General features: G+C 40.0%; 2 protein-coding genes across 2 annotated transcripts; both read left to right on the top strand.

Annotated features, from left to right (window-relative positions):
- The first annotated feature begins 1432 nt into the window (after positions 1-1432).
- LOC141020158 (sterile alpha motif domain-containing protein 9-like) lies at positions 1433-11065 on the top strand. The gene is made up of 4 exons (XM_073495222.1): positions 1433-1511; positions 3922-3980; positions 4339-4397; positions 6203-11065. Exons 3-4 carry the CDS (start codon positions 4394-4396, stop codon positions 10822-10824), a joined length of 4626 nt encoding a protein of 1541 aa, XP_073351323.1. The 5' UTR covers positions 1433-1511; positions 3922-3980; positions 4339-4393; the 3' UTR covers positions 10825-11065.
- Positions 11066-12958: 1893 nt separating this feature from the next.
- gaa (alpha glucosidase) lies at positions 12959-22244 on the top strand. Its single transcript, XM_073494888.1, has 19 exons — positions 12959-14186; positions 14750-14901; positions 15658-15823; positions 15911-16007; positions 16127-16246; positions 16398-16516; positions 16639-16770; positions 16987-17097; positions 17186-17299; positions 17477-17561; positions 17925-18042; positions 18800-18933; positions 19119-19270; positions 19412-19560; positions 19642-19783; positions 20603-20701; positions 21180-21344; positions 21527-21679; positions 21822-22244. The coding sequence occupies exons 1-19, from the start codon at positions 13644-13646 to the stop codon at positions 21885-21887; spliced, it is 2817 nt and encodes a 938-aa protein (XP_073350989.1). The 5' UTR covers positions 12959-13643; the 3' UTR covers positions 21888-22244.
- The last annotated feature ends 583 nt before the right edge of the window (positions 22245-22827 follow it).

Raw genomic sequence — 22827 nt, 5'->3', positions numbered from 1 at the left:
TATGTTGGAGCTAAACCATGCAGCTTTAGAAATTTTAAAATGACATGAAAACCGGTGGTTGTACAAAATGGTGGTTGTCTGATTTTAGTTGTTTAAAGAATAATGGTTTGGCAAGTTTAGTGATTGAGATGAGTTAGTACAGGATAAATATATTTTAAATGCACATTAATATAAAAACAGATTTCATGTCTAAGAGTGGGTAAACAACTTATCAGAAGGAATCAAAAATGTCTCCCAAAGTTAATAGCTGTGGTTTGGATATTGATTGAACAAATAAGGGAATTTTCTGTCAGTGTGTACCTCAGTTTATTTAGTGGGAGGTCATGAGATTTACAAGTGTTTATATTAACCCTCATGAACCCACACATTCTTCACAGCCTGCTGAGTCAGTGCCCTCTACATCACCAGATGAGTCTATATTCTATATTCTCACATTTGCAGCCAACACCGTCAAGAATCCAGAAAATATTCACATTTAAGAAGTTGTAATCAGAGAATTTCGACCCCTTTTTTCTTAATCAATTATCAAAATGGCTGGCGATTAATTGAATAGCTAACAACTAATTGATTAATCTTGCAGCTCTATTTACATGTGCTCAGAGGAGCTGGTGTGCAGTGCAATGTGTTGTCTGGGTCATCTATTGCTCCAGTTAACATTTGTTAGAGTAGCTTACAGTGTAACCTTTTTCTGAGTTTGGTGCATTATTTAACAAAATCAGGAATTTTAACTGCAGCAGGCCTCTGCCAAAAAAAACCCAGCACAGTAACACACCAACATACGAACATGTAAATATATGGAAAAACCAGACTCTCATTTCAGGATGTAGCCAGGAAGTAACAAAGAAAAGGGAACACTCTTAACATAGAGGGAAATACACTACTCACGCACGTACAAAAAAATATTCAAAAATATTCACAAAACACAAAATAAAATTCAGAATAAACAATCAAGTGAAACACTATCCCTATCCTATCTCTGTATTCAGTGCAGGAGGTTTGTGATATATGTAAACATACTGTAAGTTGTTCCCAAAGGCTGGAAACAGGAGTCGGTAGAAGTGGCCCAGCTACCTGGTGAGGATGCCCCACCCTTCATGAGACATATCTCATGTTTCATTAAAACTGTAAACACCCAATGACTTGGCACATTTCTCTGTGGTCAATGCTGATATGTGGCTCATCAGTTATATAACACGGTGTGGTGGTGCTGCTCAGATAAACCCTGACCTTTTTTTCTCCCCATCTCATTAACTCCTCCAGTCTAAATGATGAATCCCTGTTTTATGTGCATGACTCCCTCGGGTTTCCAGTTGCAAGTTGAAACTGCCTTATTTCCCATTTTCTCAAAAATGAAACTTGGAGGTACTGAGCATGCGCAGTAGCTCCCGTCCTGCAGCGTGAGCTCAGACGACAGAGGTCTGGTGAAGTTGGAGGAGCTGCTGCGATTTGCACCCACAGGCACTGACAAATTTCACTGCACGAATATGCCGACTTCTCAGCAGTTATCCAAGGTAAGAACAATGGTTGCCTCTTTCAATGTTTATAGGGCGTGTCGTGGTTTTCGCCTCACTCATGGTAATACTAATGTACAAAAACAAATGTCTTGACATAAAGCCCGACGATTTTCTGTGGTTGGACTATATTAAATACCCGTAAATATAGACCAAATGAGTTCGGTGTTATGGATGTTTCAGTGTGTCCGGGTAGGATTTTGAAGTTATTTTAATGATAAATATATGAGACACTATGCTCTGACAAACTGTGTTAATGTAATGTCTCATCTATCTCCAGTCCCTCCAGAAAAACGCGATTATACGATCGCATAATTCAACGCATAATCAGCCAAAGTCCGCACATTTATGCGGGGGCTGCATTTTTTCAAAGACGCCGCATAAATGCCCACAACAATCACCAAAAAAACTCCGCATTTTTCTGGAAGGACTGTATCTCACACCCTCCTCCTCTTCAACTCTTTGGTAGCTCTTTTGGTGTTTTTGGTGTCTCATCTGTGTGTCTCATCTCCTCGGTCTTACCTGTCCTGGTCATAAAAAAAGTATCTCTCACTTTAAAAATATAAGTGTGATTCCACACAGGTCATCCTACTTTCTTTCTGTGTTTCTTTCCTATGCTCCACATTAAGATCAGTGAGTGCATGCTATCCAGACCAGTGGTTTCTCAAACTTGCTGCATACTGATATGCTTTGGGAGCCTGCCAGTTGAAGGCTTAAATTACATAGGCCTACCTATAAATAGTGGGGTAAGAAGTTGGCCTATTCAGATTTTCACTTAAGTAAAAGTTGTAGCTTAAGTAAAAGTAGCCTTCATTCGTGCTATTAGCATTAAACAATACTTTAAGTACCAAAAGTACATAAGTATTCATTGCAGAATGTCTCAGTTCAGAAGAATATATATCAAAGACATAATATGTATTCTGCATAGAAATGTCTAAAAACCACTTGTTATATTTTTGTATTTGTTTTTTGTACATTTGTACTTAGAACCTCCCAAACGCTTGCAATAATGTTCAAACCCTGAGAAATCCACAAGTTTACTCCAGGTAACAGTGTGTTTCATTTGGCTGTGGACGCTACTTCCAAGATAGGGAAGTGGGCAAATTTAGTAGCTGTGAGCTAATGTGAACAACAGCACACACAGAGTGTGGGTGTGTAGTTAAATTCAGGAACTCACCAGAGACTCTGCTTCTCTCTCTTCTTTCCCCCTCTCCTCTCTGTAATGTTTTTCATGAGGTAAAGTACATTTCCCCTCGAGCTCCAGTCAGCAGTTAATAGTACAGTAACATAAACTGTCCTGAGGAGATTTTGAGAGGATAGTTAAGAGAGGGGACAGGAAACGGGATGAGTGAGAGGCCGACGACACGCAGCAAAAAATTGTAGTGGAGTAAAAAAGAAGCATAAAGTATGGATACCCAGTTAAATCACAAGCAACTCAAAATTGTACAGTACTTAAGTAAATGTACTTAGTTACATTCCACCACTGGTTGTAATTATATGTAAAGGTGTACCTAGGAAATACTTCATACTTCGGTATGCCTTGCAAACGTTCGAGAACCACTGAACTAGAAACATCTAAACAGCCCTCTACTTCACCAACCTGAGCTGTAGATGAGACAGCGGTGCTCTCACGTCCTGACTCACTTCCTTCCTGCATCTCCTCGAGCTTCGTCTGCACCTTTTTGCCATCACCCTTCTTCCTTTTTGAAGCTTCTTCTATCTGTTGCCTTCAAGTCTTAAATTACATAGCAATCTACCACCAGATGCACCCTCTCTTGCTTTCTCTCTTCATCTCTTGCGTGCTGACATGCGTGTCCAGTAGTGTGAAGTAGATTTGCTTGAATGACACGCTGAGGACCCCAAACGTTCTTGTTTTTGATCAACAATATCATATTATTATTTTTGTGGATTTAATTGATCAGAATGACAGATGAATAGACCTGAGGCTGTTTTTCTTCTTTATCTTTTCTTTCTTGATCCTGGGCTATTCCTAAAAAATGTGCGGCTGTAGCCTCAGACCCCCAGGCCTAATGACTGCTATGGCTAGAATTTATACATTTACGATTAACAATGAATCACAGACTACATGTTAGAGAGTTTGCTCATGGTGATAAACAGAATTGTCTGTCCATGTTGGCAGTTCACCTGAGCTCTATGGGTCTTTAAACCTTCTTTTAAGTCATTTATTTTGGTTCTTCAACCCATAACTTTACTGTTATAGTTAACTCAGTGCTCTCCTAGCATTTTATTTGGCTGCAGCAGGTTGGTGATTTTAGCAAAGCTCTACAAACCAACCATAAAACAAAAAATTATACCAGTAATATTGAGAACAATAGGGTGTGGCACACCTCTATTCCGTAAGCAAGATTTCAATGGACTGATTGTAACTGTGTAACATTGTCTCTTGCAGATGGAAGGTGAAAATAAGTAATCGCTGATGATGTGAGGAAAGGATGCAGTAAATCATAGGTGAGTCCTTTTTTATTCAATACTTTAAAGGTAGTGTACTAGTTTGAACTGTGCATTTAGAGACCATTCTGCAGGATCAGACCAGCTGCGACGGGTTTTGTCAAGTTTGGACCTGCTTATATGTGCTTAAATGCTTATATCTTCAATTAAAATAGAAATAGTTTATCATTTAGTTTTCCGAAACATAAAAGTGAAAACTTCAGAATAATATACTAATGTATTGATGTGTTCATCAGTTTAACTGGTTATGGGAGAACTCATATTATTTGCTCAATAATAATTAATTTTCAGTAGTGTAACCATGAAACTGGACATGCACAATGGACTGACTGTAACTGTGTAACATTGTCTTTTGCAGATGGAAGTTGAAATTAAGTAATTGCTGATGATGTGAGGAAAGGACACAGTAGATCATGGGTGAGTGGAGTGACATGTTGGTTTTCATGAAATGCCCTTTTTTCAGTATTTGAAAGTAGTTGTAGTAGTTTGAACTGTCTGCATTTAGATAGATATACAAACAGACAGCCATACTTTATTGATCCTGTGTGGAATATTATGTTACAGCAGCATTAACAAAAGATTTAGCACAGCAACATACTAGGGACTATCTTGCGACAGGATCAGACCAGCTGCGACGCCCGTCAATGTTCACATTTTGCCCCTTTGAAGCGGTTGAAGAAACAGAGTGATATGCACTATGGAGGGGGTTATGTTAATGATACAGGCTGCTGAGTTTTTGACTTAATGAAGTTTATGAAGACACTTGAGAGGGAGACCAAAGAGAATAGAGTTTTAGTAGTTAATATGGGAAGCAATCAGGGAGTTAATGAGAATGTCGGCGCTGCTCTGTGTAAGTAATGTGCGAAAATGATTAATATTTGTCGTAAGTGAAGTATGCAGGCCGAGTGACATTGGTGATGTGTGGTTTGAAAGATAATGTGCTGTCCAGGATCACACCCAGACTCCTTATCTGAGGGGAAGGAAGTACTGTGGAGTTGTCAGTTTTAGCCAAAGTGTATTTTGAGCCAGTGAGGAGAACCTTAGTTTTATCACTGTTAAGTTTGAGAAAGTTGCGAGAAAACCTGTATTCAATTTCCAGTAGGCAGTCAGAAAGGGAGGTGCGCAGTAGAGTGAAGGTAGGCTTGATGGCTGGGTCAGCAATGTAGCAGTGAAAAGGAACATCACATTTTCTAAATATAAGGCAAAGAGATAGAAAGTAAATAATAAATATACTGGAAAGGACTGTGATTTGAAATTAAGTTGAACAAACCCAGTGCAGCCAGAGAAGTAGGATCTGAACCAGTCAAGAGAGGTGCCATTTGCTGTTTTTTCCATTACATCTGCCGGCCTGGCTCTACTTGGTTTGACTCGGCACGGCAGCCCAGAGCAGCTGGGGCTTTGCATTTCCATCACAACTGGGCTACCTGCTTGAAGGTGTGTCTTAAACCAATGCCGCGCTTATCCAATCCCTGCAGTACTATCGAAGAATCACTGCTAACAAAGTGGCTCCACTAATTCAGTTACACATTTCATTTACTATAACTTCTTCACAATAATGAGACCCCCGTTATTAAGTCATTTAAAAGCTTTTATTATTAAGCAGCATTACAGGAAATGTGGCATTTTCTGGTAATGGTTTGTCTTGGCGTGGCCACAAGTGCTAGTGGAAAAATGGCAATAGATCCCAATAGAAGCTAGCCTTTCTCAGGTGATGGCATGTGAGATGGTGTCAAAGGCTGCACTCAGATCAAGGAGGACAAGTATGGTTTAAAGCCCACAGTCAGCTGCCATCAGCAGATCATTAGTGATTTTTACCAAGGCTGCCTCTCTACTGTAAAAGGGGGAAAATAAACTGAAATTGTTCGAACAGATTGTTGTCAGTCAAGTGGTTGTGAACATGAGTAGCAACTGCTTTTTCAAGTATATAAGAGAGAAAAGGTATGTTTGAAATTGGAACCTGCACCAGGTTTCTTTAGTATCGGAATTATTGCAGGTGTTTGGAGAGATGATACATAGTGGAGTTGAAAAGTAGTGAGATTCGTGGTGACACGTTGGTTTTAGACTTAATGGGATTTGTTGACGAAATGGAAAATGTATAATATTGTTGACGTTTAAACTATGTACTGCAAACCACAAATGCCTTAAGTGTGAAAAAGAACTATAGTGCTTCTTTGATTCTGATCAAACGTATTGCTTCTTTCTCTCCCCCCCCGACTATACAGCAGACAAACTTGACCAGTCCCCCAAGAGCTGGACTGAATCTCAAGTAAGCACCTGGCTAAGGTCTATAGGAGTGAAGGAGCAGTACATAGATAAACTCTATGAGGAAGAAGTAGATGGACATATCCTTGTTACACTGAATGAGGACTTTTTAAAGACAAAGATTTGCATGAAATCAGGGCCTGCTCATTTAATAATTCAAAAGAGAGATGAGCTCATCAACCCCAAGCAAAAGTCTCAAGAGAAGAAAAAGCCCACCAAAACTGAGTTTGAGCAGAAAAACAATCAGAATCAAAGTCCTCCTACGACAAGTGAAGGTCCTCCAGCACAGACTCCTGACAGAGATCAAGATGCCTTAAAAGAGAGCCAAACTGCTCAGGGACAATGTGTGTTGACATCAAAGGAAGACTGCAGACCACGACCATTTGATCAAGAAGAGATCGATTTCATTTATGTAAAGCACCGAGTCCTGCAGCCCGAATCAGGTGCTTTTAACCTGACGTCTCCATGCCATGAATTTAAGTCTTTTTCTTTAGCTGCTGGTTTGGATCGCACAAGACTCCAAGCTAAGTTTGCGAAGGAGGTTCTTAAATTTGCTTGTGGCTGTATGAATATCAGATCAAATGGCACAATACACTTTGGTGTGATGGACAGCAAGGAGGATGCAGGATATGTGCATGGTGAGATAATTGGTATCCCTGTAAAAGAGAAAGACATCTATGTAGATGCTTTGGACTACATTGAAAAGAGCATCTCTTCTGACAAGGAGCATGTGCGCCAGTGTGTGCGGCCACCAAGGTTCATTGAGGTTATGGATCAAGAAAGCACAGAAAAGAGGTACGTGGTTGAGGTTGACATTGTGCCTTTGTTAAGTATTGTAAAGAGCAAGGTGTATGCAGTTCGCCTGCCAAACTTCAAGGAGTCAACTAACAAAGTAGAATATGAGAAAGAGACTATTCTGCGGAGGGTAGGCTCAAAAACAGAGCCAGTGAGTGACAAAGACCTGAGTGACTTTTACCAGCGACTGAAAGATCGGGATGCCTTAAGAGAAGAAGCAGAGAAGAATCAGTTCCTCAGTGCCCCAGACTTCTGCAAAGACCTTGGAAGAAAACTCACAATGCTAATGACAAGTGGGAAAAAATTCATGGAAAAGGACAAATGGTTCATTCTCGTCACCAACAGATTTAAACCTGAAGACCTCTGCAACATTGACTGGCTGGTTAACATGAACATATTCTGTGTGTTTGACTTTGACCCAGACTCAAAGATATCAGGTCTTTGCAGTAAATACCTTGAGCATCACGCTGCAAACATGCATTCTCTGCAGAGCTATAGAAAATCAGGTGACATGACCATCAAAGAATTTACAAGCAACCTACATCTGTTCGAGCAGACTAGCTGGATCTTTTGTAATGGCCGGACTGACTTCAAAGGAAATGAAACTCCTTGTGATGAAATGACTTGGATCAAGACAAAAATGACTTTCTTCAGTGAAGCTGTGTCTTCAATCTGTAAACAAATCTTGCCAAAGGGGACTTTCCAGGTCCTTTTTCTTCTCACATCACCAGTTGAAAAACCACTCTTGCACACCTTTTATGAGTTTTTCAGAGACATGGAAGGCCATGAAGACATCATTTGCATCTGTGAATCACAGAAAAACTTCCAGAAGTGGCAAAGCTTTGCAGAAGGCTCATGTGGAACAGAAACTGTGAACAATTCAAGTGTTGTTGGGATGAAAATGAGTCACATTAATGCAACTCTGCAGCAGATACAACCTGTTAAAGCCTGTGCCAGCAAACACTTGCCAGTCTTTGTGAAAGGGACATGTCTTCTTGAAACACAGGTGGAGGAACAGATGTATTCTCTGGAAATTGTGACAGTCAATCATTGTGATGAAACAAGCGAAGATTTCATCAATGAGGAGAAAGCAAACATTGAACAGCAGTTCTACCGCGGAGGGAGAGTGAACTGGCTGAATTTCTGGCTTGCTGAGCACAAGTATGTTGGGGAGGTCATCGAAAGAGATGCTTATCAAGAAGTTTCCAAACTTCTCCATGACGCTTTGAAATGGAATGCAGATGAAACTCCAGTGAACAATATAAACATCTACCATCACCCAGGAAGTGGTGGAAGCACTGTGGCAAGACAAGTGCTGTGGAACAACAGAAGAGATCTAAGGTGTGCAGTTGTGAAGCCTTCATACTCAGCTCCTCTTGTTGCACAACATGCAGTTGAACTAAGAGAATATGAAGAAAACGATCCACAGAGGTGTCTTCCTGTGCTGCTCCTCATTGAAGACTCAGAGAAAGAATACCTAAATGATCTCAGGAATGAACTAGAGGTTGCTGTGAACACCAAAAGAATCCAGTTTGGAACTCTGTGTTTCATCCTGTTGAGCTGCAGACGATCCCATGAGCCAGAGAAGAAATGCAAGGAGTCTCCATTACAGAATGTGTCTGTCACTCACAAACTGTCTGCTAAGGAGAAGAGAAAGTTTTCTGGAAAACGGCAGATGCTTGAGAAGCGATATGAGCACGAATTCATCCTGACATTTGTTTTGATGAGTGAAGAATTCAATGTGGATTATGTTCAACAGTTTGTGGAACATTTGCTTGAAGGCATTGAGCATAAATCTGCTGTCACTCGCCTCATTCTCTATGTAGCACTGCTGAACACTTACGTTCAGAACTCTTTCATCTCTCAGTCCCATTGTGAAGCTCTGCTTGCTTTAACCATTCACTTGGAAAGGTTTCACCAGCATGAGTTTGAGAAATCACTCAGCCCTCAGGCTAAATTAGTCTTCTTTCACCTCAGAGATGACAAGACGCACATCGAATCGATCAGAATCATCCACCCACTTGTTGCAAAGGAAATTCTCCAACAACTTTTGGGAAACCAACAGACCCAAAGCAGTTTGGCCATGGATTTGCTCCACGAGAATGTGCTTTTTGAGCACAGATTTGGAAGGGACGAATATCTCTCATTTTTGAGAGCACTTTTCATTCGGAGAGCCAGAATAAGCAAAGGGGACAAATATGATAGTTTTTTCTCCCCTTTGATTGAACATGTGTGTTGTCAAGAGCAACGCATAGACATAGCAATTGGGTTACTCAAGGAAGCCTTCCAGTGTTTCCATAACGATCCATTCTTTGCACAACAACTTGCTCGTCTTCACTATACTTATGAAAAGTTTGAAGAGGCAAAACACTGGGCAGAGACAGCAGCTAAACAGCTGCCCAACAACTCATACATACTCGACACAAAAGGGCAGGTGTACAAAAAATGGTTCCAAGCAAAATGCAAGGCCATTGACAATGACAACATACCAAAGACAGCTCAAAATACAGCAGGTGCTGTGGAGACTGCACTGAAAGCCATTGAGTGTTTTCAGGAATGTGAGAAAGCAGCTGAGGCAGACATGGACAATGTCAACAGCTCAGGATTTTTTTCTGAAGTTGAGGTTGGATGCAGCCTTCTCAAACTGATCACTTCATTGGATGTTTTTGCAAACAGAGCCAATGGTCATTCAGAGTGTATGAAGTACCTGTTAACAGATTACATTCCAGAGGAAGTTGAAGGTCCCTGGGAACCATTTCATGGCCGTTTGAAAAAACTAAACAAGACAATGCAAGATGCATTGGAATGGATTTCAGAAGACCTCAGTTACTTCCAGACAGACATTGGTGCAGATGAAGAAGAGACCCCTGAAAGTCCTGAGGAGAAGATCAGTCATCCACTGACATGGCTGGCAAAAAAATCTTCAGAGTATGGGAAGTACTTCAGTGAATCTTACTGCACTGGACTTCTAAAACAAGGGAAGTCAATCCCAGCCAATCTAACTCCTTTCCAAAAACGCATGGTAATCTATCACCTTGGTGGGGGGAACGTAACATCCATCCTCTCCAAGCTAACTGACCAGAGGAATGTAGTACCTCTTCTACAGAGCATGCTGTCTCTCTACCCCAGCAATCCAGTAAAGGCCAAATTTGGTCAAAGGGATATTGTCAATTATATAGTGGCCCACATTTCTCTGAACTGCCTGTCACCACAGACTCAGAAGGTCGCTCCACTGAAAGATCTGCAGGCACTTTGCCGTCAGTTCCCATCTGAAAAAAAGAAATGCTTACCAAGTGCCCTGTTTTTGCTTACCTTGCTATTCTGGCCCGAGGATCATGACACAGAACTTGAGACTGAATCGAAATATGAAATTGTGCAGTCGGCTGTTGAACACCTGGAAAAAGGCTACTGGACTAAGATGAAGGACATTCCTCAGCGAAAGAGAAGGCTGTACACCCATTTCTTTCTGGGCAGTGGGAATGGATTGGATAAATTTGTCCACAAGAGAAAGTTTGAAAGACTCACAAAGGTGTTCTCAGTCTCGGAGAAACGCATGAAATGGTTTAGTGGTGAGGCATGGAAAAAGCCAGAGATTGCTAAGATACTGAAACGTGTTTCTGGATGGACTGAAGATGGAGTGGTGTACCTTGAGGGACCTCAGAAAAAGAAGTTCAATATCCTGCCTCTTCATGTACCTTCAGTGCCTCATGGTAATGAAAACATCACGTTCTACCTGGGGTTTACATTCAGAGGCCCTGTTGCCTGCAACATCGTTGTGAAAAAGTAGTTTGTCTTTGAACAATGATCATGTCACATATGGCTGTATGCCAGCTTGCTGAAGCATTGGACTGGTATCCAACTCATTTTTAAGAGCAAAAACAGATCAAGATCAATTGAAAAGACACAAGCCTTCTTGTAACAGTTGTCAAGCAGGTAGAAGACAAAACTAAAAATGTTCAAGCACGCTATGAGGATTTTTATTTTGTAAAATCTAAGATATATATGTAAGAGATATTTCCAATTTTCACTTTTCCATCTTACACACTTACATATATATACATATATATATATATATATATATATATATATATATATATATATATATAATTTATATATAAATAGCCACATATTTTTGTGTACACAAGGGAAAAAAAAAAGTTTTTTGTGTATATATGAAAATAATTCCCTGTTTAGACCTTTTACCTGTTTACCCTATCATTTTTTAGATTGTTTGAAAATCAAGTTCAGATGGACTGCAATTCACATTTTTTGTTGATCTTTTTTGTAGATTTTTTGTACTCACTGTTCTTTATTTTCTATGATGTGTAGTAAAGAGGGTTTTTTTTACATTATTTAATATATTTGCACTGAATGGGATTTGTGATGGAGAAGTATTTGACCATGCAAAGTCTTCTTAAATATATGTAAAACATGTATGCAATTAAAACTAATGCTGAAACTATTTGTTTCTTTAATTTTAGTTTAATGTTGTCTTTCTTTGAATACATTGACCTTTCAAGTTCAGATGGACTGCTGTTCACATTTTTGTAGATCTTTTTTTTTTTTCTTATACCCACTCCTCTTTATTTTCCATTATACAATGTAGAAATGAATGGAATCAAATGCATCTATGTTCATGAGAATTGAATCAGTGTTTCACTTTCAACAATAAATGTATTAAGAGCTAAACAGCAACAATTGTACAGTTAGAGAACAATGTATTTACATATTGGTGTGCAACAGAAAAATGTGTGTGGTATAGATTTTATAGTTGTATAGATATGGAAAATACATTATGAACTGAGCATTTCTACTTAAAAACAAATGGAGTCAGTCAGGCTCTTGTGCATGAATGTGCTTTATTATTTTATATACTTGCACTGAATGGGATTTGTGATGAAGAAATATTTGACCATGTTAACATTACGTAAAATACATAAAATATGTCACTTAACACAATAAATCATCTTTTCTTCGATTAGTTTCATGTTGTCATTCCTTGAACAAACTATCTCAACTTTCCAAGTTCAACTGATGGTGAGAGTAATTTCAGAAGATATGAGTTTACGGTGCAGCAACTATCAGACTTTATATGTCAGAGTTGTTAGGCTTATACTTGAAAAATGAATGAAGGTTTTTGTACTACATTATACACAGCCAAAGGAGTTGAATATTTTTTATAGGCTAAAGGTTATATGGGCACATGATATGGCAAATTCAGGAAAAGTAACTTAAAAAAATTATTGCAGCTGAAAATAATGTGATTGTCGTCTTTTTTCTTTAAAGTTGTACCATAACTGCTTCATTATCTTTTTATTTTACACATGAGAGCAGTTGAAAGAGCCATGTCTGCTCATCTCTTTATCATAATACTAGATAGGTATCAATATTGTTGGAGCAAAACCATGTAGCTTTAGAAATGATAAAATGACCTGAAAACCAGTGAAAGTTGTGCACAATGGTGGCTGTCTGATTTCAGTTCAAGTTTAAAGAATTATGGACAAGGACACCGGACTTTGTGATTGAGTAGTAAATAAATATAGGATGAATGTAATTTCAATGCAGAGTGATATAAAGACAGCCTAATTTTGAGATTTTCGAGGTTGTGATTTTGATTTTGTTTGAACAAATCAGGGAATGTTCTGTCATTGTGTATACCTCAATTTATTTAGTGGGAAATAATCAGATTTATAGGTGTTGACTAATCAAATAGTGTTTATTAATGGCACATAATAATGCTGCAACATATGTGAATGTTTTTTGTTTTTTTTTTACATTTAGAACTTGATCATCAGTAGGTAATTCAGAATGAAGCATTACACAATTTTAGAGCAACAGCACACAAAATATTTGATAATATTTAGTCTGAAATGATGGAAACTACATTACTGTTGTCATTTGTGTATCAGGAAAATAAACACAAAGATCTGGATTTCATTAATTTTGACAGCAATTCTTATTCTAGTCTATATACTATTTACATAATTGAAACTTTAATGTTTATGACTGAAATAATGTGATTAAAACGTTGTTTTTGTGGTTCATTCGAAACAAATAGCAGAGGAGAAAGGAGGAGGATGAATAGGATGAGTGTCAGTGGTAGGTTTTGAGCACTTTTGTCCTAGTAGGCTTGCCCTAGTTTTATGTTAGCATAGTTCGATATTAGCCTGCACTTTGTCGTCTTCTACAGACATGTTATTTCGATGTAGTCATCTTATTCCACTGAAATTCTGCTCGTTACGCTTCTTGAACAGAAACTATTTTCTGTCACTGCTCGCACGTTATTTGTTAGGAGGTAAATACTGACTAATAGCTCCGACACTTCACTGTTCGTTAGCTAATTGCTAGCTAACAGCTAATTCAGCCATAGACATATCTCTATGAATGCAGCCACCACTGAGCTAGCTAACAGTAATGAAAAAACGGTTCAACATCCACAAAATGAACAAAACTGTGAGTGTGAATGCTTCGCCATTAGCTATCTGTTCATGATGGCTTTCTATAAAAAACTATAAGTTACTCTGCTACTGAATATTTACATCAGACGAGTCACAGGACGTTTAATGTAGCGCTCACCTTAAGTGCCCTCTGACCTGTGATGAAGTTATGGGTCGACTGTCCAGCTTTACTGTGGCTCTGCTCCTCCTCGCCTTTGTTTTTTCAACATGTGTGCACATGAACCACTTGTATAACCAGGAGGCCACACTGGTTAGATCAGTCTATGATGAGCAAAATATAACCAAAGCACATGAAAGGCTTGTTAACAATAATAATACAGCAAAACCACACAACCATTCAGTGGGGACAGGGGGTGTGCATCCAGAAAACTCCCAAGATGCTGATGTTTCCAGAGATATTAAATGCACCATGGCCCCAGAGAGTCGGTTTGACTGTGCCAGGGACCAGCTTCTCAGCCAGAGAGAGTGTGAAGAGAGGGGATGCTGCTACGCCCCTCTGCCTGACGCCAAAGGACCACCTTGGTGCTTCTATCCCAGTTTGTACCCCGGCTACAAAATGGGTCCCTTCACACCCACCACACGAGGCCAGGCTGCCACCCTGACTCGTGCCACCCCCTCCTATCTCCCCAGAGATATCTCCACTCTGCACCTAGAAGTCATTGAGGAGGCTGCAGGCTGCTTACACCTCACTGTAAGTACCCACAATACTCAATTTATTCTACTGCAACCACTGAAAAAGACAGATTTGAAAACATTCAGGAGAAAAACAGAATGTGTGGGGTTGTCTTTTTATTGTCATTTCTAATGTATATTCTATGATGATTTAACATAATTAATTCTCCATAAATTGGCTCAACAAACCCCTGAAATATTCTGGTAAACAGTGACCAAAAACTGGAATGGTTGTTCGTTTTTGATCTGATTACATTTGCTAACTTTGTCTGAATTCCTGGAAAAGAACACATGATTTAATTAGTAATTACTGGGATTTCCATTATTATATTGTAGAAAGTCTTTTATGATTTTGTTGTACACAAATAAAGATCTGCTGGTGAAAGTTGTGTTATTGTTTGAAAAATGTATATGCAGCACTGGGTATATATGAATTTGTGGTAAGTTGTAAGCCAATTAGAAGTTGAATGAGTTATTCATTCATATGTAAGAGATCCACATATCAGACCCCTAACTATCCATACACAGTGTTCATTGGGACGTGCATGTAAAAACCTGACCTGACATCTGTTTTCTCTCAAGTTAAAGGATCCATCATCTCAGCGATATGAAGTTAAGCTCCCAGGTGGTGTCCCTCAGAGCAAAGCTGATTCCCAAGATGCCCTCTATACCACTGAGTACCAGTCTGACCCATTTGGCTTCATAGTGCGGCGGAAATCTAATGGAAGAGTGATGTGAGTTCTGCTAAGTTTTAATAAATTTTTTAATAAATAAAAAAAGTATATGTGAATTAGTCAGCTTGTGAATAGTTCGACTGTTATTGTGCCATTTTCAAGTTGCAGTGTGATCACACATCATACAGTTCAGTTAACACAGTTTAGTTTTCTTTCAATTTCACATTAATAATATATATTTTGATGCCTGTAATTTCTAACATTTCTAACATAGTAACATACATTCAGTTTTTTATATTTAATTTAACATAGTAAATAGCACCGCTGATGCACCTCAGTGTATCCGATACCGTGCACTTTCATTGAAGCATCATCATAAAAATCTTAAATAAAGCAATAATTGACCATAAGGTCCCTCGCATAAATAAAGAGTAAATAAATGGTCATTATTGTGTTTTTAATACTTGATATTTCCACACATCCCATTTAACTTCTTTTTGTGGGGGATTCAATGTGCAAGATGAGTCTTCAGCCATTGAGACTGGCTAAGGAGCAACTGGAAGGATGCAGGCTCCCTCTTGTGGCAAGTTGAAATAAAGGCAATCCGTATAGGACTGTGTGTTATTGAGCTAGACAGCTTTTTCAAGTCACTCCTGAGGATATTCACGATTGTCCCAATAATGAAAAGATGTAGAATTAATGAGTGTTTTTATAATGACCCACAATAAAATATTTTATCTTCCCATCTCCTGTAGTAGTTAACACAACACTTAAATAATAGTGCATGTTTGTTTGTTCTGTGTCCTGTCCGTCCAGTATGAACACCACGGTTGCTCCTCTGCTGTTTGCTGACCAGTACCTGCAGCTGTCCACCTCACTGGCCTCTTCCCTTGTGTCTGGCCTCGGGGAGCATTACACCTCCCTCCTCCTGGACCTGAACTGGACTTCTCTGACTCTGTGGAACAGAGACATGGCTCCTCATGTGAGTCTGTTGCAGTGGATCTGAACGTGAGAGTCGGGACCAGGGTTATAATCCTAAATTAATGTTGACACTTGTCTTTCTCTACAGGCCGATGCTAACCTCTATGGCTCCCACCCATTCTACATAGTACAGGAGGAGGACGGCTTGGCACATGGAGTGTTCCTTCTCAACAGCAATGCAGTCGGTACCAAGCTATCTGTTCCTATAAGACACACACACCATCCCATTTTTCATACAGAATGAACTTTTCTAACATATGAGAATGCTTATTATTGCTGAATATCTTTCCAAATGTCTCTGTAGGGGTGATGCTGCAGCCGACCCCTGCTCTCACCTGGGTGGCTATCGGAGGAATCCTGGACCTATACGTTTTCATGGGTCCTGACCCTCAAAGTGTCACACGCCAGTACCTGCAGGTCATTGGTACGTATCTTCACCCTATTTAGTTACACATCTCCAGGTAGCAAAGGCAATAGGCAAATGAACATGGCAAGAAAAGACGTTTAGTTTTTCACACCTGTGAAATGTCATTATGTGTGCTGGAAAATGGTGTTTTTGTGTTGTCTTTCACCAGGATATCCTATGATGCCTCCCTATTGGTCACTGGGCTTTCATCTGTGTCGCTGGGGTTACACCACCACTAATACAACCCGCCGTGTGGCACAACGCATGCACAATGCTAAATTTCCTCTGGTAAATGAAATATTCACAAAGCTCTATAATATAGAAGTTAAAATTAGAAATTAAAATTAAAATTAGAGCATACAGGTGATCACTTCGTTTTCTGAAAGTGTTTTGCTTTTTTTCTTCATCAGGATGTGCAGTGGAATGATCTGGACTATGCAAATAAGCGCAGGGTATTCACCTTTGACCCCTGGCGGTTTGGGGACCTACCCGAGATGGTGGAGGAGTTCCACGATAGAGGCATGAAGTACATCCTCATCCTGGTGTGACATCTTTAAGTTTAACAAACAGATGAGGCCGATTTAACTATTAATTCAAAAAGGAAAAACATAATGCACACGTAGTGCATGTGTTTAAATTGGTTATTATGATGTGTGAAGTGAGCATTAACAATGTTTTTTTCCAGTAGATGGCAGCAAAACTTTCTTAACTTTCTTTGTTGACTGACTGAGTTGTGCTCTGCTGGTTTTTGCCTGAAGGACCCGGGGATCAGCAGCACCAGCCCTCCTGGAACTTACCCTCCCTTTGATGATGGACTTAAACGAGACGTCTTCATTAAAAATGCTACAGGACACATCCTGATAGGGAAGGTAAGACTCTATTTTTTTCTGGGGATATATGCTTTTCTTTCCTATTGTCAGGTGTGTTTCTCATGCATATCCCATACTGTATATCCAGGTTTGGCCTGGACCAACAGCCTTTCCCGACTTCACCAACCCAGAGACTAGACAGTGGTGGGAGGACTGCATCAGAGCTTTTCATTCTAAAGTTCCTGTGGATGGTTTGTGGATTGTGAGTATTTATGTACATGCACAGAGGTTATTTATCCACCAATCCTATCACTAAGGCATCAGGTATGTCAGGTTTTCAGTTCTAAAACATGTCCATGGTGTCATAAGTTTGTTATCACCTTCAAATTACATAAAGAAGAACTTTTCCTTGGTTGTTTTTCTTTCACGCTCCACCCAGGATATGAATGAACCAGCCAGTTTTGTGCAAGGCTCAGTGGAGGGCTGTCCTGAGGGTGATCTTGAGCACCCACCCTACACACCCAGTGAGTGTACTGGATCGGTGTTGCATCTTACAAGCATACAAACATTATAGGTTTAACATTTATAATCAGTTTCTATACATTCAACAAAAATATAAATGCACCACTTCAAAAACTTTCTGTGCACACAAAAGGCTTATTACTCTTATTACTCATATTGGCAAAGAAGTGCATAGTTTAACACATTTTTTTTCTCAAAATTTGCCTTTTGTGTGCACAGAAAAAGATCTTTTACTTAAACTTGTGAAACATGGGACCAAAAACATGCGATTATAATTCTGCTTTATATATATAGTTTAGGTACATAACATACTTTATATTTCACTAATTAGTTCCTGCATGTCTCTCTGATTGTCATACAAACAGGGGTGGTTGGAGGCCAGCTGAACTCAGGAACTCTTTGTATGTCAGCTCAGCAGAAGCTGTCCACTCACTACAACCTGCACAACATGTACGGACTGACAGAAGCCTTCGCCACGCACAGGTAACACCGTGCCTCGATCAAATGCAACCTGCAGAGCTTGAGTTATTTCATGGTTAGTAACAGAATAACATGAAGTATTAAGGACTGCACAATATGGTAAAAAAAAAAAAAAATCATATTGCTTTCATTTTGAAATTTATTGCGACATGATTCAGTCTGTACCAAACATGTTTTCTTACATCTGGAGAACAAAATCTGTCAGCCAGGGCAATCTGCAGCACTACAGTACTTCATTTTAATGCTGTTTTGTCTCACATTTTATCTTGATCAAAAAAGTGCATTATATGCGTTATATTGATATTTTGATACTATTTTGATTAATTGTGCAGCCCTACAATAAGGCAAAAGCAGCAATTAGCAAAAATGTCTATTTTCTGCAAGCCATCAGCGTTATTAACAAACTATCCGGATAGTAATAAAGAATACAAGGTAGTGGACCCCTGTGTAGACAGTTCATCTAAAGACAGTCGAACTGTTTTTAGAGGATTCTTGTTGGACTGATTCAGAGCAGTTGTGTCTCGGGTGGAAGCTAAAAAAAGTCTTAAAAGTAGGTCAACATCGACGCAACAGGTCAGATGAACAAAACACAGTGTAAAATAGCGGTGTAAGGTAGTGGTTATGCTACTGCTGTTAGACTGAACCGTTTCAATTTTGAGCCCAGTGTGACACCACAGAACATATGGACCAAGTTGATCTTTGTGCTCTTGTTATTTGTGCTGTCCACCATTTCCCCCCCGGGGCTGGCTTCCATCCTCAGTGCTCTTATGAAAGTACGAGGGAAGAGACCCTTCGTCCTGTCTCGCTCCTCCTTCTCTGGCATCGGACGCTTCTCTGGAGTGTGGACAGGAGACGTCAGGAGTGACTGGGAGCAGCTTCAATACTCCATCCCTGGTGAGAAGTTCCTCAGAGGTCATGACACTGTTTTGTTTGAAAGCATGTGATCCTTTAGTTGTTATTCAGTTTGATCTAGTTTTTTTCGACAGATCTGAATGTGACAGATCTGTTTTTTTGAAGTGACCACAGATCATCTGATAGATTCTGACTGACCTTTTGGACTTGTCCCCCCACCCCCTCAGCGGTGCTGCAGTTCAGCCTGTTCGGGGTGCCTCTTGTGGGGGCGGACATCTGTGGCTTCGGAGGCAACACCACTGAGGAGCTGTGTGTACGATGGATGCAGCTCGGGGCCTTCTACCCATTTATGAGAAATCATAATGACCGGCTGAACGCTGTGAGACAAAGACAAAGGGGTCGACTCTTGATGTTATTTTCCACTGCGCCTAGAGCAGTCCATCTGTTTCATGTATTATGAATAGAAGTAACTCTATATGTCCTCATTGTCTCTGTGTTTCTATGTGTCTGTGTCCTGCAGCCTCAGGAGCCCTATATATTTGGGCAGAAGGCCCAGGCAGCCATGCGGAGTGCGTTGAACCTTCGTTACTCTCTTCTCCCGTTCCTCTACACACTCCTCCATCATGCACACACTTCTGCTGACACTGTGGCCCGGCCTCTCTTCATGGAGTATGTGTCCTCTACTCTCTATCCTCTTGAAATGAAATGAATACGACCACATGCTTCATTTTCTATAACATTATCTTTTAGGTTTCCCACTGACCCAAACAGTCAGACCATAGACCGACAGTTCCTGTGGGGGAGTTCACTTCTCATCAGCCCAGTTTTAGAGCAAGGGGCGGAAGAGCTGGCTGCTTACCTGCCCCCTGGCACTTGGTACAGCCTGCTGAATGTGAGTTACCACAATCTCACAAATCCACTGGCACATAGGAGCCTCAAAGGTGCAGTATGTAAGAACTGGCCACCTGTTGAAATTACACTCTCAAACCAAAGTAACCACTTACTGCTGCTAACTGAGGCTAGTTAGCTCAGTTAGCCATGCACTAGCAGTCCTGCCTGGGAGCTCGGTGCACTGGGGAAGTGTTAGTGTTTACACCGATAGCACAGGAGCTTCGGTCCAGGATGGGAAGAGGCTAGGTGGTTAGCATGCTAACTTCAGTCGATATCTCTGCAACACAACAACACATAGACATCATGACGTCAAAACTGTTACTTTTTACATTCTGTTCATGAATTTTAGTTTAGTTTTTGAAAATTCTTACATATTGCACTTTCAAAGGTTAACTTTGGCTTTGGTGAGAGCGATGTGTTGTCTCTGATAAAGAAGGATCTTACTCTAAGAAAAAGGGCAGTCTCTTTGGGGATTCTTTTCATAATCTTGTCAGGCACAGGCCATTTCAGTGGACGTACTTTGATGGTGCGCAATTGCACAGATGGACATCGTTCTGCAGCCTCTTTCGCAGCTGCTGGTTGAAGCAGTCTCGCTCAATACTGGACCAATTTCAAAAATTGTTGCCCCCAATAGTCCCTTGGACACAAAAGCATAGAAAAATAATAGGGTACAGGTAGAAAAATACCAAAGGAACCCTTTAAGTCAAAATTCATCATACAGTTCAAATCAGTTTTTGTTTGTTTACTGTTGGGTTTGAGGCTTTAATGTTGTATGGCATGATTGAAGTTGTCCCCTGGTCGTCTGTGTTTTGTGCTCTAGGGTCAGCCTTTCTACAGCAAGGGTCAGTACCTGCTCCTGCCCGCCCCTCTGGACACCATCAACGTCCATGTGAGGGAGGGACACATTATCCCCCAGCAGGTGAGTATCTACTCTGGACAAACTGCAAATATGCAGCTCCTCATTTTGCTGAGTTTAGCCCTTTCTGTATAATTTTTGGTTCAGTAGGAGACAAAATGTGGGAGGTGAATTATTAATAAAATGTTTGAGGATGGGAAAAATCTGCAATATATAATTGAAACAGGTAAAACAAGTGCTTCAAAGTCCTACTTCCAATTTCTACTTCTACTTAACTTAATCATGTTTGAGGCCGGTGTAAGATAAACAAGCATATTACATCACATTACTGTCATCAGTGCAGCACATCTGTTCACACTTTTAGGCTTTGTCTGATAATCGATTCATTGTCAACCTCAGAAGTGGATGTGTAAGATCAAGTGTTGTCAACTATCAACTATCGTGACATTCTGACTGATGTCTTAAAGTTGAAACGTAGCTGAAACACTTGATTTCATCATTTTTTCCTCATGTTTTCTTTGATCTGCCTTTTCCTGTGAAGGAGCCAGCTTTGACGACCACAGCCTCACGCAGAAACCCTTTCTTCCTGACGGTGGCACTGTCAGCAGGTGGCTGGGCCCGGGGCGACTTGTTCTGGGATGACGGGGACAGTCTTGACACCTTCGAAATGGGAAATTATTGTTACGTTATCTTCATTGCTGGACAGGTAGGGACGAGACGAGTGGTATTTGCATTGGGAAAGCAGATGAGGCGATATTTTGCATTTTACTACTTCATTCACAGGTCCATTTATTGAATGATATCATTATGTTTGAATGCTTACTGATCTCTTGCTTTGATACATTTAGACAAAAGGAAAATATAAAAGCTCCTTAAATTCTTCTCCAGTCTCAGGTGGTGAGTGATCCTCTCAGACTGAATGGTGCCCTTGACGGTCTGGTGCTGGGAGGGCTGCAGGTGTTCGGGGTGCCCTCACCACCACTTTATGTGTTAGCCAATGGGGACAAAGTCAGGGATTTCACATACCGCAGTGACACCAAGGTGAGTTCAGTGTGACTCAGCACCACTTCGTTTGTTGTTTGTCTTCTCAGAAAGATACTGATGTCATTCTGCAGATTAGTATCAGTGTGTTTGTCTTCAGTTTTTACTCATCATGTCTACTGCTGTGTGTCTTTTCCCTCAGGTTTTGACAGTGACCAGCCTGGCTTTGCCCATGTCGGAGGTGTTTACAGTCCAATGGGCTCTCTGATGCACTGAACTTTATTAGTAAACGCTTTGGAAGCCTTTGGATTGTTCTCTGCTGCTGATAAATGCCAGCTGATTTTTCCTTGAGCCGTCCTAACCATCCCAGGACTCAAGTTGCACTTAACGCTTGCTCTGCCTCTTTGTCCAAATCAGAAAGTAGAGCTTTGTAAGCAGCAGGTTTTATAAAAGGTGGTGATAACAAACAAAGGGAGACAACATCTTGATGTATCAGTTTTTTTCTTGCCAGGTCATTTTTTGCTGCTAACTGCTACACTAGCTTGAGAAAACTTTGTATTTTTGAAATCATGTTTATGTGTAATTGATACTTTAGTGCATTATAAATAAAAATGATGAAAACAGATTTGTTTGTCTGCAGTGCTCATTAGACGGTTTTCTTATTGTTTACAATGATTCTCCTAAGATGTTGCAAATACGTCTTCATGCTGTTTTAATTTATTACCTGCAGCAACAGTGTCGGCTGGTGATGTTTTCACTTTGTGAGTCTGTATGTTTGTGTTTGTGGCTGGTGTGATCCCATTGCAAGATGATCTGTAGGTTTTCTCTTCACCAACTTAAATATTACTTTTATGTAAATAACAGTTTGACAAAATTGTGGGGAAAAAATGTGTTATTTGGCAACAAATATATGATGAGGATACTGTTGCTGTATTAGCTTCAGGTTCATCATACAGTTTTTTAGTTTGTACAGTATGTACATAAATATATAAATGAGTTTTTGTATCGTCAAATTTACCACTAATGAAAAATTCACAGGATTTTCTTTAAGAAAAAAAAAAGACATTTATTTATTTTTATTTTTATTTTTTCCATTTCAGGTAATAAATTGCACTGGGGCAATTATTTAATGCCTGAACTGCCTAAATCAGGTGTTTAAATGGAGAGGTGAAGCCTTCAGCTGCTGTGTGACGGGATGCTTTGACTCC

This window comes from Pagrus major, chromosome 23 (assembly GCF_040436345.1).
Source record: "Pagrus major chromosome 23, Pma_NU_1.0".
NCBI classification, from domain to species: domain Eukaryota; kingdom Metazoa; phylum Chordata; class Actinopteri; order Spariformes; family Sparidae; genus Pagrus; species Pagrus major.
The sequence above is the reverse complement of the archived record's forward strand: the minus strand, read 5'-3'. Positions and strand labels throughout refer to the sequence as shown.

Bases quoted from the DNA above. Each gene is read 5' to 3' on its own strand.
- gaa (XM_073494888.1), top strand. From the start codon at position 13,644: ATGGGTCGACTGTCCAGCTTTACTGTGGCTCTGCTCCTCCTCGCCTTT. The intron at 15,824-15,910 runs GTGAGTCTGTTG...CTTTCTCTACAG, and splicing joins ACAGAGACATGGCTCCTCAT to GCCGATGCTAACCTCTATGG. The intron at 16,008-16,126 runs GTACCAAGCTAT...ATGTCTCTGTAG, and splicing joins TCTCAACAGCAATGCAGTCG to GGGTGATGCTGCAGCCGACC.